This window comes from Heterocephalus glaber, unplaced genomic scaffold (genome assembly GCF_053883595.1).
Source record: "Heterocephalus glaber isolate CG9 unplaced genomic scaffold, H.glaber_assembly_v1.0 deba00001504, whole genome shotgun sequence".
NCBI lineage: Eukaryota > Metazoa > Chordata > Mammalia > Rodentia > Bathyergidae > Heterocephalus > Heterocephalus glaber.
The window spans coordinates 6,930,222-6,950,396 of record NW_028258324.1 but is presented as its reverse complement, the minus strand read 5'-3'; the positions used below and the strand labels follow the sequence as shown (position 1 = coordinate 6,950,396).

General features: G+C 37.9%; 3 protein-coding genes across 36 annotated transcripts in view; 1 reads left to right on the top strand and 2 right to left on the bottom strand.

Moving 5' to 3' along the window:
- The window catches only part of Nek11 (NIMA related kinase 11), a 328,322-nt gene extending 320,590 nt beyond the window's left edge, over positions 1-7,732 (bottom strand). For 14 of the 20 annotated variants that reach the window (XR_015441122.1, XR_015441120.1, XR_015441118.1 and 11 more), the window contains exons 1-2: positions 3,340-7,732; positions 865-1,128 (exon numbers count right to left, since the gene is read on the bottom strand). Coding sequence is in view for 10 of the 20 variants with exons in the window: in XM_004834222.3 (XP_004834279.1) it covers positions 865-1,034 (170 nt within the window). In the remaining 10 variants the exon portion in view is untranslated. Of the gene's footprint in view, positions 1-864; positions 1,129-2,347; positions 2,561-3,339 lie in introns of those variants that run through there. The other 6 variants (XM_087186945.1, XM_087186947.1, XM_087186939.1 and 3 more) reach the window with 5 other exon arrangements.
- Positions 4,066-7,883, top strand: Aste1 (asteroid structure-specific endonuclease 1). The gene is made up of 3 exons (XM_087185973.1): positions 4,066-4,117; positions 4,942-6,263; positions 7,839-7,883. The coding sequence occupies exons 1-3, from the start codon at positions 4,066-4,068 to the stop codon at positions 7,881-7,883; spliced, it is 1,419 nt and encodes a 472-aa protein (XP_087042099.1).
- Positions 7,884-7,903: 20 nt separating this feature from the next.
- Positions 7,904-20,175, bottom strand: part of Atp2c1 (ATPase secretory pathway Ca2+ transporting 1) — a 141,592-nt gene continuing 129,320 nt past the window's right edge. For 11 of the 15 annotated variants that reach the window (XR_015441113.1, XR_015441114.1, XR_015441116.1 and 8 more), the window contains one exon: positions 13,023-13,540. Coding sequence is in view for 10 of the 15 variants with exons in the window: in XM_087186930.1 (XP_087043056.1) it covers positions 13,445-13,540 (96 nt within the window). In the remaining 5 variants the exon portion in view is untranslated. Of the gene's footprint in view, positions 8,025-13,022; positions 13,541-16,707; positions 16,736-20,175 lie in introns of those variants that run through there. The other 4 variants (XM_013070577.3, XM_087186936.1, XM_087186931.1 and 1 more) reach the window with 2 other exon arrangements.

Below are 20,175 nucleotides of genomic sequence, written 5' to 3'. Positions count from 1 at the left end.
GGGCTCAGAGCTGATTTCTTGGATCATTCTTCCTTCTACATTCTATTCCTCCTGTTTCCGATGTACAAGTTTTTTTATCCTAACTTCAGTTCCAGCTAACATTTTATTACAATAAATCTTAAAAACTTTAAGCTAAAAGTGAAAGTTTATCCCTATCTGTAAGAGAGGTACTATCCAACAGTATTAAGAGGTATTTTTATCTACAATGAGAACTTATAGGGTTCAATCAAAATTAAAGAAAAGGAGGTGATTGGGAATCAACATTAGCTAATTTTAAGTGAAAATCTCCATTTGATCCAAATATCTAGTTTGAAGGATTTCTAACCACAGATTTTTGGAAAACAATTTCCATAAAAGCCAAGGAAAATTAACATTATATTTCTTTTGGTATACCCTATTCACCTCAAATGTCAGTTACTGTTTATTTGCATTTCATAACATTTCTAAAAATGTTATGTTATTATGAACAATTCATTTCTCATTCAAGAATTTCCACTCAAGGCAAGTGACAGCAGCGTTGTAATTTAAACTGTGGTATGCATAAAATTTCTATTTTCATACACTCTACCCCAGTTCCTGTCTCTAGGTGATTTAGGTCGTTAAAGTCATTTCACAGCTGAAATGTCTTTAAAAACCTTACCTGAGGCTGGGCATGTTGCCCAATGATAGAGCATGAGGCCCAGGGTTTAATCCCCAAGGGAGGGGGGGCTTATATGAAGAGATCAAGGAAAGAACTTTTTTATCTTTACTAACTTCTCACTTTAATGCAAAGACAAGGAGTATATCACTCTGCGCTCTTACTCCACTAAGAGCTGTATATACAGGGCAGCCAACTTGATATTTGTATGAAGTATTTTTACTTACAAGTCCTCTCCTTGTCTGGCTTTCTTATCTGAAACCAGATAGACAGTTCCAAAACTTCCACTGCCAAGTTTCTGCTGAAGCACATATCTTCTTGCAATCAAGGCCTGTGGAGAAGTGGAAATGGCTATTGATCCACTTCCACACTTAGCAGCCTCTTGGAATTTCAACATTGCTCCAAACAGGATTGAACCAATTTATTCACTTATGGAAACCTAACATTCAAGTCTCCATGGTCAAATTCATCCAAGAAGTACTGGTCAATGCCTAAAACATGAAAAGTCCACAGGTCAGATCTAATTGATGTTCAAAGGCTCCTAACAAAATGTCTAAGTCTTTGACAGTAAGACCTGCACCTTGATTAGAAGACTAAATGACATCATACTGGTTAGCTTTAATGACTTGAGAAGGGGGGAAATGGTAGAAATACTTCAAATTCCAGAAGTAGACTTTCACAGGAAGACAACATTCCATCATTCCATCCAAATTCATCAAAACTGATTTACAGCCAAATTTCCACAAACTTTTGGGATGTGTATCTGTTTCATAATCAATAATCTGTTTAAAACTTATACACCCCACCAATTTTTTAAAAAATCTAAATACGAGAGCATTATCATATCCTTGGATCTGTACACTTGCATCAACCCTTTAGGAGAATTACATGTTCATTTGATTTGCTTTGGTTCACAAACACTGGGTTAGAATTAAACCAGAAATTAGCATGATCCAGGTCTCCTCTGAACTTTTTTGGACCTGTGTGGAGGCAACATGTCATGGTGAGGAACATATGGCAGGGTGAGAACGCATGATCTTGAATGAGGAAAAGATGTGATAATCCCCTTCAAGGGCATATCTCATGACCTAAGGACCTCCTGTAGACTTTAAATCACAATTTCTACATTTATTAAAATAGATGTAAAGAGGGATAAGGATTCAGAGCAAATTTTTTCCATCCTAATCAAATTCTGATCTACTTCTGAAATTTTTATTATACCCCCTGGATACAGAGTAATGCTCCTGGGTTTGAAGTAACACAAATGCAGTTCAAACCTAAAATTGTATTTTAATGTCAGCTAAATGTGTATGAATATGTATGATAGGTAAAACTGCACTTCCTCATGAAGCTATGAAATGTAAGCGTTATGAAAAATATGATTATTTCATATGAGGTACACAGTAAAATCTTTTATTTTACCAAAATGTTAGCTGTTTTGCAAATAATCATAAAGTGTTTTAAATCTATATGAAAATATGAATTTAAACTGAAGACTATGCTTTGGAGTTAAGTTTTAATATTTAGCAATTCCAAAGCAGACAGACTAAAACTATTGTTTATGATGGTCAAATGGCTTTATATGGTAAAATCTTTTAACCACCAAAACCACCAGGTCAATCAGCCACAAAATCACCACAAATTTTCTCAAAATACAACAACACAAAGACAACAAAAACAAAAAACTAGAGGACAGGCTTCTTAAAGTACCTTTTGTTTGCTTCTTTCATTGACATAAAAATGATGCTTTCTGGCCAAATTAAGCTGTTTGGAAAAATGGACTCAAAGCCTCTTCAAATGAAAAGGGCCCTTCAGGTCATTCAGTAATTCTCTATTTTGGAGAGGGAATTACGTTCCTTGTTCAGCGAAGGTCAGAATTAGAGAAGCACGGAACAGTTATGTGAAGTCCAAATGCAGCCGCTCCTATTTATAACGGCGTATTTAAATCCGTCAGTGTCTACCAGCCTGCAGAATACTCTAGGACCGGGTTCTTGCCACCCCCTTCCCCCCACCCCTGCTCTATCCATGCCATTAGTGTCTTCTGTGCAGACTGTACCGGCTGCCAAGATTCTAGGGTCACGTTTTCACTTGTCAACATTCTTCACCTATCAGAGCTGGTGAATGAACCAGAGTGTGGGCAATGCTCCCTTCCTTACCTTTGTATCCCCAGTGCCTGGCACAAGGTCTGGCAGATACTAGGTGTTCAGTAAACACTGTGAGGGCAAATAGTATCCAACAGATATGACTGCCTCCCAAGGAGAAAAAAAGGGGAAGAAAGCTGAACGGGAATTTAGATAAGGGTAGGGGGATTCCCACTGTCCATGGGAAATAAAACTAATCTCGCTGAGGGAAAAGACAAGAGAAAGTTCACCCAAGTTAAACACCAAGGTTCTCTTTGTCAGTAATAAACGAGATGAATCCGATGTCACCGAAGGTTCTGCTAAAATAGGACTCTAACCTTAAAGGTAAACCTTGACCTCAAGATAAAGCGAGCAATTTCCTTTTCTATTCAACTTTCAAAAAATTCACATTTTCTCAAAACGGGTTAACATAACGGGCACCGGACACATTTGTCGGAGGAGTCCAGGGAAGCGAAAAGACAGGAGGCCCAGAGGTGCGGACACCGGCCGAGGCGACTGGAAACCACTACCTTTCCCACGCGAGGGAGCCCGGCACACCCTGAGGAAAGCCATGCCCATTACCTTTCCCCACAGCAGGCGGAGGACAGTTAGCGCCGGCCAGGCCCAACTCACGCCCGTAATACCCCAGTGGGTTTCAATTTAGGGGCTGCGGGACCCGCCCAGCTCCAGACAACCTCGGGCAAGGTTGTTTCGCATTGTCGCCAAGGAAACGGCGCGGGGCATTCTGGGAAGTCGAGGCAAGGCAGTCATTAGGGCGGAAGTGTCTCCTGACCCAAGTAGGCGGGGGAAAAAAGGAGGGCTGGGCTCTGGGCTAGACCGAAACCGTTCCGGAATTTAAATCCCAACTTTCTTTAGCAGTCTCGCGCTTGCAAGCCTGAGAGCACTTTCCAGCGGGACAACAGTCCGCCCGTAGTGTCACAGAACCCGGCTTCCCGGTGTCGTCAGAGACCCGACGAATTCCGGTTCCTGCTCTAGGGTAAATGCTCACGTGCTAGGGTGTTGGTTCTCTTTGGGCTTCCGTGGGCTCCGGATGGAGGGGTTGTGCCTCTGGAAAGACCGAGCAGGTAGGCTGTGTTGCTGGTCGAGGTGACGACTATGAGGGCCAGTGAGGCGGGGTATATGAGCACCTGAATTTGAGGAATTAAGATCAGAACTTTTGCACATGTGCGACCTGGCCAACTCGCGTTTGTTGCTACTCTGTGTACGATCCTGTGGTTGGCTTAGGATAAATCAATGAGGTGTGTGTCCCCAGAAGTCTTACATGACAGACTTATAAATAAATCAGCAATGTACAGGCCGAGGTGCCGAGAGATACGGACAGGGCCGGAACTTTGGAGAGGTGAGTCCCTAAAAATTAAAACGCAAAAAGCTATTGTTGACAAAATGTCACGGTTTTAAATAAAGACAGGACTTAGTAACAGTGCAACATTAAAGACTTGAGACTAAAGAAAAACGAGTAATGCTAATCCTATGAATTGATATCCAGATGGAGGAGCATAATTGGGCCAGATATGCAGAAATATGAAGAGGCCCCCTGGGGTGAAACTGGGTAGTTGGGTTCCTAAAGGGAGGAAGCAGTTTTCCTCAGCATAGACTATACCAGTTAAAAAGCAGGCGCGGAGCCCAGGACCTGAAACAAGTTCCCAAACTCCATCAATAAAAAAGAAAGCTTTAGTCTGTATCAGGTTCTCCATACTTTAACTGAAGCCCAATAAAGGTGTTCTGATTTTTGAAAGATTGATAGGGATAAACTGTACTTTTATAGCTTAGGACTTTTTACTTTGCCCCCACAAAGTGATGTAAAGTGGTGACTACAGATTTACCTCAGTATCAAAATTCACAGAACTTCTATTCTGGTGTTCCTTACCTCATTTTAACTAAATTTTCTTTAGAATCAGCAGCAGCCTCATCTCTATCCAAAGATCAAAACCCATGAAACCACTGTTTACTCTGTATATTACTGGGAAAACAAAAGAGAATTTAAAAAACCACTCAGCTACTGTTGCCTGAGAATGTAGGTAAGAATCAGAGCTCTTGACACCCAACATGTTCTACCTAAAGAGCACTTCATAACATTTGCTATTGATTTAATGGTGCTAGAAGCAATGAACAGGTGCTTCTGTATTTAGCAGTAACTGAAATGTGTTCTACTCTTTTAAACAGTTCTTCAGTCTGTCATCATGGGTATCCGAGGACTAATGAGTTTTGTGGAAGATCATAGTAATGAGTTCTTCACTGATTTGAAGTTGCGGGACACAAAAATTGTCATAGATGGCTACGCTCTTTTCCACCGACTTTGCTTCAATTCAAACTTGGAGCTCCGTTATGGAGGAGATTATGATTCTTTTGCAGATGTTGTACAAAAATTTTTTGAGTCACTGTTTGCTTGTAATATATGTCCATATGTTGTACTAGATGGAGGATGTGACATTTCTGACAAAAAGCTTACAACTTTAAAGGATCGAGCTAGAGAGAAGATCCAGATGGCCCATTCTCTTTCTGTTGGTGGAGGTGGGTATGTGTGTCCCTTACTCATCCGGGAAGTGTTCATACAGATTTTGATCAAACTGCAGGTATGTTTTGTCCAGTGCTTTTCAGAAGCAGATCAGGACATTATGACACTTGCCAATCACTGGAATTGCCCTGTTTTATCATCAGATAGTGACTTCTGCATTTTTGATTTGAAAACTGGGTTTTGCCCATTGAATAGCTTTCAGTGGAGAAATATGAACGCTATTAAAGGGACAAAAAACTACTATATTCCCGCCAAATGCTTTTCTCTTGATGCCTTCTGCCATCACTTCAGCAATATGAACAAAGCTCTGGTACCTCTCTTTGCAGTGCTATGTGGAAATGATCATATTAATCTGCCTATAGTGGAGACATTCTTAAGTAAAGTATGCCCTCCTCTTAGAGCTACTAGCTCTAAAGGGAGGAGACATCACCGAGTTCTGAGACTTCTGAACTGGTTGTCTCATTTTCCTGACCCTACTGAAGCACTAGATAATATTCTGAAACATCTGCCAAAAAAGGATCGAGAAAATGTTAAGGAACTTCTCTGCTGCTCCATGGCGGAATACCAGCAGTCCCAGGTGAAGCTACAAAACTTCTTCCAGGATGGTACTTTTATCTGTCAAGTTGCCATGAATCTGGGTTTACCAGAATGGGTGTTGGTAGCTTTGGCCAAAGGTCAGCTATCTCCATTCATAAGCGATGCTTTGGTACTAAGACGGACCATTCTTCACACTCAAGTAGAGAACATGCAGCGACCAAATGCCCACAGAGTCGCTCAACCTATCCGGCAGATCATTTATGGGCTTCTTTTGAATGCTTCGTCACATCCAGAAAACATGTCTCCAAATGCATTGCCTTCTCAGCCTCTAGCTTTCTGTGAAGTGGAAAGAATTAATAAAAATATCAAAACATCCATTGTTGATGCAGTAGAACTGCCCAAGGATTATACTGACTTGACCAAACTGACCAAGGTGAGGATTTGTAATAATGAAATTTTTATAAATCACTTTATAGGTTATAAGGTCCTTTCATATTCTCATAATCTAACAAATCCAGCTTGGTTGCTATCTTGTCTTCATTTCATAGATAAGAAAACTGGAACTCAGGTGAACTAGGTCTTTTTTTTTTTTTTTTTTTTTTGCCAGTGTCAGTGCTAAGGCCCAAACCTAGCACTTTTAGCTCTAAATCTGCCATTTCCACTGTACTTTGTCTTGTAATTACTACTTTTTATACCTGCAGTCAATAGAATAGGGTTAGGATTATGTGGCTAAACAAAAGAAAAAGGAAAAACTTCTGAACTGCAAAAATAAAATCTACATATAGGCACTTTGTACAGGCATATCTAACATTGCAGACTACATCAGCTTTCAGTTAAGATTAGAATTGATGTTTATGTCTAATGTTTTCATTAATGAATTTTTTGAGCTTTAAGTTTGTGCCATCATGGTAATGTGTTTAGTTTGATACTAAAAAGTGTGACTCTTAGACTAAGTCAGTGTTTCACAAACCTGAATAATACTCAGACCAATCCCCATTTCATGGGAAAAAGTCCTCATGGATCCCAGTATTTCTTTTCCTTTCCTTTTTATATTACATACATATATTAAAATAACAAGTATGAAATTGCTCATCCTGATAATACAATTAAACTTAGTTTAAATGCAGATAAATTTAAAAAACCAAGTGCAATGCCCATTGAGTTTTCATAGATCCAATTAAATATCTAGACTCACAGACTCAAAGATCACTCTTGGTGCCAGTCTCCTTGAGAGTGTGGAACAGCAGCCACAGCTTCCCAATGGGTGTGAGTCAGACCTTCCATTTCTGTGGGAGTCTTTCCTGTCTTCTGCATCTTTGTCCCCCAGGGGACATTTGTCAGTGCTTGGAGATATTTTTGATTTTCACTTCTGGGGAGTGTTAAGATGCTGGCTGCTGCTGCCATCTATTAGGGGGAGGCCAAAGATGCTGCAAAACATCTTACAAGGCACAGAACTGCCCCCCATACCAAAGAACTACCTGGCCTAAAATGTCCATTGTGTCAGTCTCTGGCTCGTGCAGATAACCAGGGACTATGCTATTTATTGAGCCTTCCCATTAGTGATACCTCAAGCAAGAGAAAACGAGATTCATAGTAAGTGGGTCCAAGAGCCTCCATGGCATTGGGGAATGACTGCTAATAGGAACAGGACTTTCTTTTGTGAGTGATGAAATGGTTCTGGAATTAATGATGATTGTACATTCTTAAAAATATACTAACATCACTGAATTACACACTTTCAATGAGGAAATACAACGATATGTGAATTATATCTAAGTTAAAGAATAGAAGAAAGAAAATCTCACTGGCTTAAGATCCTCCTTTCTTCATTGGATCTACTATCTCTTATAACAATTCCATAGACAGCATCTGAGGTCCATGCCCCAAGACACAGTGCCCACATTAGGTATCTAGAATTAGTTTATGGTTCAAGTACAGATAACAGTTTCACAGGAGTCATTTTTATCTTGCTTAACACAGCTGCAACCTACTTTTCTCACATTTTCAGGGGTTGAACATTGATCAGATTCTCAAACAAGTGATTAAAACTTAACCCACACCAATAAATTCAAATTATATTTCAGAATTCAAATTTTATTTCTACTCAAACATAAGTGATACTGTTGGAGGGCTGGGGATTTAGCTCAGTGGTTCCGCCGCCTGCCGCACAAGCACAAGGTCCCAAGTTCGATCCCTGGTACCAAAAAAAAAAAAAATGAAGTGATACTGTTGGAAGTTTTAAAAGAAAACTTATGGCTTTACTGAGAAATAATGTACAAGGAAGTGCACAGTGTACTGTGATGGGTTTTCACGTTTGTATACATGAATCCATCACATCTAAGAGTTTCCTTGGCAGTTCATCCCCCCCTGATTATATATATATAAGCAAAGTGCTCAGGTAATTGTCCAACTTGAATTCTCACAAACTCATTACATCCATGCAGAGCTGCCAGATGAGTCACTACCACCCCAGAAGCTTTCCCTAGTGTCTGGCTCCAGTCACCCCTTTTTTCCACCTCCTGTAATTTACTCTCCTGACCTTGTAACAATACAGACTTACAGTATTTTATAAAGGAATTCTTTTATCTGGCTTTTATTCAACCTATGTGTGAGATTCCTTCATACTGCTGTGAGTAGCTGTAGATCCTTCATTTCTCATTGCTGTAAACATGCTGTATCACAACTGACATAAATGTGCCATGAACATTCTAGTCCTCGTCATGTAGTGGACATAGGGACACATTCCTTTTGTGTCCACATATAATGGTACATATATAAATACTAGTAGAATTGCTGAGTCAGTTGCTGGGTCATAGCTTATAAGACACTGCCAGTGGCCTTGAAAAGTGGGTCCACCAATTAATATTTACACCAGCAGCACATGAGTACCTCTCCCCTTATACCCATCCCAGTACTTGGTATTTTCTAGCCTTTTAAAAAATATTAGCTATTCTGGTGGATGCCTAGTATCATTTTACCACACAATTTGTATTTCTCTGAGCACCTTTTTATATGTTCATTAGCTATTTGTGTCATTTGTATTCAAAAGTTTTTGCTCATTTTCCTAGTTTTCCAATCTGATCCTGTTAAATAACATTATCGTGGGTAGACCCTCCCATTCTTTCACTCTACTAGTTTGATTAACAGTTCTTAAAAAAATTTAAATTTTTATTATTTATGGTTACTTTTGTGACGTACTAAAGAAATTATTGCCTACTCCAAGATCATGAAAATGGTTTCTTGCCTTTCACATTTAAATCTATATCCAGAATTGATTCTTTGTGTGTATGGTATGAAAAAGGGATTGTGACACTTTTCCTCCATATGGAAATCCAAGTGAATCACTGAAGTGTAGGATGCTGATTATATTCTTTACTAAGCGAAGATGACTCAAGTGTTCTCATCATTTACCTGTATTCAAAGTAGAGTGAAATTTTAGTTCTCTCTGTGCTGTTATCATTTGGCTTTCCCTTGGGATGAACTAATCCAGTGGGGGTGAACCTATAGCACACATTACTGTTTTAAGACAAAAAATGTTAATGTAGAGTTGTTTTTCTAAACTAAAACCTCAGTATTCAGGCTTAATTATAGTGTTGGCACTTTGTATTAAGTGGGTTTTGGGTTACAGTTTGGCACGGTCTCTAATAAAAGGTTCACCATCACTGAATCAATTCTGCATTCAGTTCAGTGCTTATGGCCCTACTTAGCCCAAAATCATTCTAAACAGGATGTAAGTTCAAATGTGATTCCAACTACAAATGCAAGTACAGTACAAGAAATGTATAGAAACTTGTAATCATAGCTATTTGTTTTATTGTTTTTTAAATAATACTTCATCTGCTTTTGTGCCAGCTCTTGAGACAGAATTTCACATCCCACAGAAATCTCATCCTATAGTGTCATTTTGGTTATTAGTGGCAGGGGAGAGAATATTACTCAGGTTAACAACCAAGCACAAGGTTAATCACAAGGAGACATGGAATCGGATCATTCCTGGTGTGTGAGGCAGTACTCAGGACCAGCCTCTTCTGGGTGTTTTTGCCTGTGTGCCAGTTTCTTCTGCAGGACTTTTATTCCCCCTGAGGGAAAAGAGTTGTCACATAAAAAACCGAACAAACCTTAAGGGCTATAGGCAGACTAGTTCCTCTGTGGGAAGGCAGTGAGGACTGGTGAGTTAAGTGAATCTTCTACTGCTCATTTTACAGACCATCAGACAGGTGTAGATAAGCTCAGAAACTTGCCCACAGCTCAGAGTTCGGAGAGAGCAGAACATCTCTGAAGTGAAAGTTTAGACTTTGCTTTGTTCATAAAGTTGTGACTTGACTTGAGAAGTCAATAATTTAAGTGTTATATGACAGAAAAGAATGTATTTTGGACTTTTAAAAATAGTTTAGGAGATTCATTTTTAAGTAGTTAATGCTACTTGCACTACTTGTTATTCTGTAAAGCACTTTGCGTATTTCTAATTTTAACAATTTTTTCAGTATTAAATTACCAAAAACACTATTTTAAATCATTGTGCTAATCAGAGGCCGTGTGCATTGATGATGAAACTTGTCAAATATGTTTTATTTCAGTTAACATTTCTATTCTCAGCTGTCAACCACTCTTTCCACTCACTGTTAGGTGCTAAGAAATGGACCAGATTCTGGCAGACACTAGGAATATTAATATTTTTTCGAAGTTTGATTATAAAGTTGCCCTGTAGGTACCCTTTCAGTAGTCTTAATGTCCTTTCCTGTGAGAGTGACTTATGAGATCCATAAGGTTCTCAAAGTCTTGAGGTTCATTAAAGTAAAATGACTTCATAAAGAAGCTTACAGCTCTTTTTGGCCATTTCCTTCTGAGCTTGAAGTGCACTCCAAAGAATGAAGAAAAACTAAGTATGCATGAGTTACTGCAAGCACAGTGCAGGTAGTCCTTAAATATTCCCATCTCCCTTGACTATGCCCCTAACCTATTAGTAATCACCCTATCACAGTCCCTGTGAGGAGAAAGTAAAGCCATTAAAACATTCAGCAGGAAAAGTACAGGACCCAACATATATGATACAGCTATATGACATGCCACAAAGGAACACATTAAGGTGGTTTGTCTTCGGAGGGTGATTACTGATGGCATCATAGAAAAGGTGGGTCCCTAAATACTCACTAGCAAGTAAGAGCAGCCTTGAGTAGAATGCTTGGGCTGCTACTGAAAAATGTAGATTCTTGGGCTCCTCAGATTACTGAAGCAAAGCTTAGCAGTAAGACCTGAGGACTCAATTTCTGACAGGCTCCCATGTGATAAGTATACTAAATATCCTTAGCAGCCTAGACCAACAGGATTCAGTGACAGAAGGCTGTTTAGCAGGAGTAGATCATGCTCACTTTCACCAACCATATTTATTGTGCACCATTATTAATGTTCTAAACACTGGGTGCTAACGTTTTTTCCATAGAAAGGTAAGTTTCACAACTATTATCTTCATGCTATTAAAAAAAAAGATATTCCTAAAGTAATTTTCAGGATGTCTGGTATTTTCAGCTCTCCTTGGTTAGGCGGCAGATGCTTCTGTTAGAAACTCTGAAGGTGAAACAGACTATTCTGGAGCCAATCCCACCTTCTTTGAAGTTGCCCATTGCTGTCAGTTGCTACTGGTTGCAGCACACAGAAACCAAGGCAAAGCTCTATCATCTGCAAGCTCTACTGCTGGGGATGCTGATGGGGCCTTTGCATGCCATGATCAACAGCTCTGGTAGGTATTTCAGAAATTCAACAACTATGTTTTTGTATATTGTTTACAAACTATGTATCTTTAAGAGTTGACACAAATAAACAAAAATACCTCAATTACTTACCCCCATCAGTTACATGAGAAATTATAAGTAGAGGTGCCAAAATGTCTTTCACTCATTGGAAAATATTTTTTTAACACTTAGTCCCAGAGTGCTTGACTCCAAGTAAACAGCTGAGATGTACTGATACTGCCCAATCCCATTTGCTCTGTGGCACCTGTTACTTTAATATGTGTGGCGTGACAGGGTGTCTTTGCCAGTTGCATTTTGTATCCCATGCTCCCTACCCTGTCATTCATAAGGAAAATTATTTAAAATTGCTCAGAAGTAAAACTTTTGGTTATCTGCAACCACAACAAACTTACTCATGCTTGTGCTTTTAAAAAAAACCATACTATTTTTGGACTGTAAGTTTTAATTAGTATATAAGGATAGAAAAACTTCTACTGGAGGAATATATTAAGGGAATTTTATAGGCATTTAAATATCAGGTGAAATAAATGTTGAAGCATTGGAACACTTTAGCTCTTTAATGCCTCATGACCTTTAAGATTATGAATGGTGTAATACAATCTATACCAGTATGAAATCGTCATGCTTTACAACAGTGTTATATAGTAGCTGGTAGCCACATGTAGCTACTTCAAGTTACAATCAAGTTAAACTCCAGCTTCTCAGTCACACTAATCATGTTTCAAGTGCTTTGCAGCCACATGTGGATACAGCATACTGGGTTGAACAATACAGATATAGAATATTTACCTTTTTTGTGGTGCTGGAGTATAGTTTACTTTTAAAAATAATAAAAGAACAAAATAGCATGGACCCAAAAACACTCCAAGTATTAAGGCTTACATGTGACAGCAGCCTTCAGAGGGATTGTGGGTGAATGACAGACAAGAAACAATTAAGGCCCACTCCTGCCTTAGAAACACAGGCTGAGGGCATTTCCTCTCTGAATAAGTAGAGGGAAACTCTCAGAGCATGAGCTGTTAACGTTTTACCTCAGTCCTACAGAAGGGACATGTCAAGGGTCTGTTTCTTTTCTTTTAGGAAATACAGAGTCCACACCCAAGCAGGCTCAGTGCCTTGCTGCTTGCTAGTTGGTGAAAGGTGGGCCTCCTTTTTATTACTTTCAAGTTGGTCCAGATGTTATTTTGTGTGCCTCTGCTTAAACCTGCAGAAATTCACATCTAAACATACATAACATTCACTATTTCCTAAGGTGGTTGTTTCTAGCCCTTTATCTTCTAGGTGAAGAAGCTGATTATTTGTCAGATTCTGAGATTGTGAGTCAGACTTTAGTCTTCCTCACATAAAATAGATTAAAATTGCACTATAAACACACAAGCTGTTTCTTTAAAGCAAGTGCACTATATTACGGAGCTTTTTATGAAAGAAACCAGTAAAGAGAAGAATGTTTAATAGTCATCTGTATTTTTCAGACACATTTTAGAGAGTTCACATGCACACTTTTATGGCCAGGTAGTGCAGCAGTGGAAGAGATCTTATTTCAAGGAAAAAATTAAAAGTAGGGAGTTGAATAAAACCAGGTTACCATTAAGAAGGTACTTCAATATAAATATTTCAACTTACAAAGCAAGGTATGTATGAAACCAGAAGAGAAAAACAATTAGTTTCTTAGACTAATTTTCTTCTTTGTGGAATCTCAAGTCTTATGTTTGGAAAAAATGGTAAGATGATGCTGTGTTTTGGGAAATGCTGCCCTTGGGTTCTTTGTCTAGATAAGGAAGATCTGCGGGAAGGTGGTGCTAAGATGTTGTATGAAGACTTCCAGAGGGAGAAGGAGCCACCACGCCAGGGCCTGAGTTTGGATTTAGACACGGCTCACATCTTCTGTCAGTGGCAGTGCTGTCTCCAGATGGGGATGTATCTCAATCAGCTGCTGTCCACTCCTCTCCCAGAGCCAGACCTAACTCGGTAAGCATTATGGAAAACTTTAGTTCAGATGATAACACACAGTGAATAGTCTTATTCATATTTAAAACAAATCGTTACTTTAAAACATCTATGTAAATTGATCTTAAATCACTGCTACATCTGAAGAGCTGAAAACAGGAAAAATATTGTTTCTATATTCCTGAGGTATGTTTCCACAATAAATTCCAGTTTTTTAAAAATCAGGAGAAAGGGGGCAGTTGTTGCTAGGCTATAACTCATTTCTTTACTTCCTTCAAGTGGGTTTTTAAAGTATTACTTTATAGAGGCCTTTTCTGATCTGCCTACTGAAATATTACTCTCTACCCCCAGTACTCTATAATCTTGTTACTCTGTTGCATTATTTTTATTCCATTTCTTACCACTTACTCATTTGAATATTAAATGCTCAAATACTAATTCATTCAAATATTTATTAAATGCCTACTTTGTGCTAGAGTATAGTAAACGACAGTAACAAAGTCCTCTCATGGAGCTTTTATTCTAGTGAAATAACTATTAGACTTTATCTGGCATTTTTATCTTGCCACACAAATATGAAGAAGTTGAACCTCTACACCAGGGAGTGATTATTATGCTTGACCCTGGAGTTTAAGCGGAGTAAGACAGAAATGAGAGCAGCATGGGTCCTTGAACAAGGGATAGGATCAGTGGATTGGACATTTTGCTAATTGTTCATCCAAGAGATGCCAGGACAGATGATGAAAAGGTGATGGATAGAAAATGGAGTATTTTAGGTTATATGTATACTTTATCTCTTTCTATCCAAATATAAGCTGTAAGAGGGCAGACTTGAATATTACTGTACCTAGCATACTGGGAATGAATCATAATATAGGAAAGGATCACAAAATATCATGGCGTGACTGAGTATGTTTCAAGGTAAAAAAGCTTCTCAATTAACTCCAAACCCTTCTGCCAAATAAAAGGGGGTGGGGGATTAATTGGCCTTTGACCTATGAATTCTTTATTCCTTTCCTTTAATAATTTAGCTTACTCTTGACTAGATCCTCCACAGCTACTACAAATCCTTTCCCAACAACTGGAAAAGCAAGTCCAGACATTCCTCTTAATGTTTTTGGCAGGAAGGATTGTTCTTGCATCTCAGCAAAGTCAAGCCTTTTTAAACACTGATTTTACATTGATTAAACGATGTGTTGGCACTGATTGCTAAGGCATGAGATGAACAGCTCTGCTATAAGTCATATGTACTAAATTTAGGTATTCTAGTGAATCCATCTTCTTTTGTTTTTAGTTGAAGTGAATGATCTTGCAAATAATGCCAGTACAGTTTTCTAGTACTTTAACAAAACTGCCTGTTTGGTTTATCGACATCATCTTAAATTCCTTTTCTTTGAAGAATTAAAGAGGCCTACTCAACTTGAGCCTACTCAACTTGAGGCTAGTTGTAAAACCAGTAAATATCATTTAATTTGATAACTTAATTATCAGGTAAGAAGTAATCATATTAATTGCTCAGATTCTTCCAACAAGGAACAGATTATTAATTTTAATAATTTTATAGGAATGAGTGCTCAGTGTTCAGATAAATTTTTTGAAGCCATATTAAGTATAGTTGTCCTGCTGCACTGAACACTTTCTCCCTAAAACCACATTTTTTTCTCCCACTGAATAGACTATATAATGGAAGCCTTGTGCATGGACTATGCCGACAACTGCTAGCATCAACTTCTGTAGAAGGCCTCCTGAACACATGTCCTGAGGCTAAGCAACTTTATGAAAATCTGTTTAATGCCACGAGGTCATATGCTCCAGCTGAATTATTCCTACCAAAGGGTAAATCAAATACAAGGAAAAAAAGACAGAAGAAAAAGGGTACCAGTTGGTCAAATAACTGTGGGGAAATCACCTCAGACACTGGGTGCTGGTATGACGGAAGCAATCGCTTTGGCCTGTTAATGGTGGAAAACTTGGGAGGAACACATTGAGGCCTCCAAGCCTGAATAAACTGTCTGCATCAAACTAGATATATAATTCTAATAAATTCTAATAAATTTTTTTCGAATAACCTTCCTTACAATAATTTTTTCTTAATTTGGATTCCAAGGTATTTTATATACTATTTTTAATAAAAACAATATGCTTTAAGAAATGTGTCCATGAAAGCATATTTGTACTTCTCATGTTCCATTTCAGTAAATTATTTTATAAACATTAAATTTTCAACAACTTAGCCAGTTGTGTTGGCAAAGAGAGTAGAAATTCCACTTCAGTTATTTCCCATAAGTAGAAACTAGTAATGATTTCAAAAAATTTTTTCAATAGTTCATTATTTTAGGATGAAAACTGGGCTCTCAAGGAGAAATGGGAGGGGAAAAAAAAAGAAATTGAGGGCACCAGATAGAAGAAATAACTTAGTAAATGAGGCCACACAAGGCTGATAAGCCTTTAGATACACTCCAAGTTTTAAAGTGAAATTGCCACTGTAATGGCCTCAGCAACATAAAAGCATTCCGCTCTGCTGCATCTGGAGAGGGAGGTAGCAAAGAGAAGAAATGAAAATATCAAAGATACAGGAGGCAAAAGTAGATTCCAGGGCCTCTTAAATATTACAGGTTTTGAAAAATATTTAATGATTCATACCCAACTTTTTTTTAAGAATTGTGTATACAACCCACAAGCTCATACATGCTAGGCAAGTGCTCTATCCTTGAGCTATAATAGCTCCCTGACCCTAGTCAGCATTTTTTCAATGAAAAAAACTAGAATGAAAAATATCAGATACACATATTAAATGGTTGTAAAAAATGTCTTACTGTAGTCAAAACCTTTGAAAGGCGCTATTCTAGAAAATACTAGAAGGTGCTAAAATTACAAATGCCAGCAGTTGTAAAGTGCTGGCCAATTCCAAATAACATAAAAACAAGCAAGTGGAATGAATACATTTGGGCAAGATCTAAAAAGTATATTCTAACCTTCATTTATTCACATAACTATATTCTTCCTCCTTCTTTACTTTCCCATTGGTATATTCCATCAGTAGTAATCCAAAGGTGCTTGAAGCTGCCATTTTGAACAGGCCTATGTCCAGTTCTTACCATCTGATAAACAATTCTATACTTTTGTAGAAATACCCTACTCTTAAGAGGAGTAAGCCCAGCACCACCGTTACACACATACCTTGCAAGTGTTGGCTGGCTTTAGTCATCTACAAAGTGCAAAAATACAAGTCATTAGCTCCTTAAGTGTTCAGCCCTAAAAACTAACTTCTGTTTCAAATAGTTCTTGAAGTAAGATTTTTGTATTATTTTAGTGAGAATGCATAGGGCTCCTTAAAGGTTGTGTTTGTTTTCAAAAAGATGATTATTCCTATCTCTTTATGCCAGGTCTGGAAGTCCTCCTGTAGTTTAACTTCCCTTCCCTTGTGATTGCTGTCTCCTTATTGTAGCAGTCAGTCTGCACCCAACAGACCACTTTATAAAATACTGCTATTGTGTTGTCTCCCAAAGAGTTTAAAGAAAAATCACCTTTGTCGGCCAGGTACTATGCCCTTATTCTTTGGTAAACCCCCTTAAGAAATTTCTGTGGAGGGAGTGTGACCTCTCACCTAGTACATATAGAAGTTATACATGTAGATAAATGGAATGTGTTTTCCTTCTGTGTGTGTAAAAGCAAATGAATTACTAAGTTTCAGTTACCCTTCCCGTAAAATGAGAATTACAATAGTTCATTATTACCTAAATACAAAATAACTTGTTATTTGTAAGTGCCTGTGTACTTCACAGTGACTGGTACTAAAATGTGATAAAACATGCCTGGCACTAAAACATCCCACCAATGGCCATTATTTTGATAGCCATACATGAAAACCAAGACCAAAGCAAAATCTGGGAAGAAATGAGTGCTGAGCAGTAGAAAGACTAAGACTAGTAATACCAGGGTTTTCAAAGCTAAGGGTAAAATTTTGCAAATGCAAAGGACAGTAAGACTATACAATATGGCTGAGAGAAGAAGGGTAAGAATGTGAGAGTGTATTACAGCAAATTAAGCAGAGTTGTCACTGAAGCCACAGTGGGAAGAATGGAGACTAGCCAAGAGAATGTGAATTGGTGAGCACGCTCAAAATGAGAAAATAATGAAAGAAAAAACAGAAGGAATTATCCCCAAGTGAATAATGTTCCTCCAGCTTTTCTTCCTGTTTTGAAGGAATTTTCTATAGTGATTTTTAAACTCAATTTGAAAGAGCCTTGGATATGTTTAAAAACAGAGCAAATATTACTGCCACTTCTTGGGAATTTCCTCTTCCTACAACTAGGGTTATATCCTGGCCTACTCCTTGTCCTGAGGTGGCCAAACAATTTTCTCCCTTAGTGCAGTGGCCAGCTATCACTGGAGGCTGCCCTGACCACATGCTGTTTGGCTGCTGGCCTACCATGAACCTAGAGTAGCATCTGCAAGGCAGTCACCATCAAGACCAGGAGAAAGAACTGCCCTTCCCTTAAGGGATAAACACTTACTGTTTCTGGACCCCAACATGGTATTCTTATATTTTCAATGAAATGAATGTGGGGTGCTTTGTAATTAGCTCTTAATGTTTCTGATGCATTTCAATTATGACACCTAAAAGTGCTTTTGCATTTTGTGCCAATTTAGAATTATTTCTGTTGGAGCAATGAAAAACATGCCTTCCCACTTTTGGCAACAGGTTTTTGAACCATACAAGATAAACTGCTTTTGATTTCTTTTCCAGACGTCTGAATAGTGCTAAAATTCAAGTCCATCCAATTGCAAACATTCTGAGGTGAGAACCTCCCACTGAGGAAAGAAGTGTGAAATTCAAAGGCATGACCGAACCAGGCCATATACCTGGTGTGCTAAAGTGGGAGAAAGAGATGAATGAGACAATAGCTGGAAAAGTGTTTTCCAGCTACTTTTACTGGATTTTCAGGGAGAGAAATCAAATTTCAAAGGAACACATGCAATGCACATACAATCTCCTATTTTTACTAGTCTTGACACTATCTTACGTATTTAGTTAAAATAAGTCTTTCTCTTGATATATATGTATATTTGCAAATATATTAAAGAAACAATTTTTCTATTACCATTTTGGAGATACATGGAGATTTCTGTGTACAATATAACCTGTTATCATCAGGATGAGGGAACACCTAGCAATGTTTCTGGAGAAAAAGTAGCTGATTATAAATTATAACCTAAAGACACTTACCAACTCTGAATTTTCATTTGAAAGATTAAAACGTACCAATATTGGATTTGTGATAATTTATAGAACTGAATCATTTGAGTCTGACAAAACTATGCCATCACATAAGCTAGCATACAAGATTAGCAAAACTTTGCAGGTAGTTTGTGCATATTAGTACTTTTTAGAGAATTAACTGAAGTGCCAGTACTTCCATCTGGAAAAATATAGGCACTGGGTGCACTCCTCCTATTTTCCTGTCTGGTTCATATGGTACACATTATAGGGGATTATGACATGAAAAAGAGGAAGTAGGTTTTGTTATGTCTCAATGTTTTGCTATCACAGATATAGAATAACCATAATATGATGGAGAAAGGGTAATGAAATTGTGGATTAATCTACATGTTAGATGAACTTAATCTGAAAGATGTGGAAATCAGTAAATATGTACTAATACTGCTTAAACATGAGGCACTGTAAATATATCAATGAGGTGATAAATTACTGCTAAAATTGCTATAGTACATAATTTTATATATATAGCATATATATACTAGCACCCTTTTTTCAATTCCTATTCCATTGTTATTCATTTGTGTAGAACAGGACATAAGGAAGTGGAGAACTGGAGATTCTGCTGTAGGTATGTTAGGTTAAAAAAACTTTTTAGGCACTGAAGTGGAGACATCTGTTTATCTGTTTAGGTACTTCAATAATGTCTGGAGCATACGGAAAACATCTGGATCTTTGGGTACTGAGATTATGAAATGTTTTCCTCCTCTACTCCTCTATTTACAAATGTCTTCAATGAGTATGTTTTACTATTTTAATCAAAGAAATGTACATTAAAAGCTGAAGTTTTGGGGAAGGACAGGATCAAGAGACCATACTTCCGGTATTTCTTTGCCTTGCCTTAAGAAAGATAAAAATCAAAGGTAAGATGAGACTGTGGCATTGAAATCTGGGAATAGTGACCTTCACAAACCTTTGTTTCCAATTATAAAGTACTACAGGCTTTCTAGCACCCAAACTTATGCAAATTGTTTTATAAAACACAAGCTAAAGAAATTAACCCTGTTACAACCATAATCTGTTTTGTAAATCAGGAAGTCATGGAAAACTAGCAGTGGACTATAACAAGAATTCACTGAGAGATACTGTCATAAATTTACCTTAGAAATATGATTATTATGAAAATACACTTTGGTTTAAAATGTTCTGTGAAAATGAGCTGGAGTATATTTTTCCCCTAAAATTGTGTTGATATTTTAGCTTCTATTATTATTAAATTTTGTCTTCTCTAAGCAGTATACTTTAGCTCACTGAAATTAAGCCTTTTCTGTGAGAAGCCTCCACTTCTCTTGTACAACTTAGTAGGAGGAAGTAGATAGACCAGACAGTAGCAGATGCATGAAAACTTGGATGGGCACCAGGAAGGA

What these genes read in the sequence shown, in the direction of transcription:
- Aste1 (XM_087185973.1), top strand. Translation starts at nt 4,066, where the DNA reads ATGTACAGGCCGAGGTGCCGAGAGATACGGACAGGGCCGGAACTTTGG. An exon ending in AGGGCCGGAACTTTGGAGAG is followed by an intron (nt 4,118 to 4,941) that starts GTGAGTCCCTAA and finishes TCTTTTAAACAG; the next exon opens with TTCTTCAGTCTGTCATCATG. An exon ending in ACTTGACCAAACTGACCAAG is followed by an intron (nt 6,264 to 7,838) that starts GTGAGGATTTGT and finishes TCACATTTTCAG; the next exon opens with GGGTTGAACATTGATCAGAT.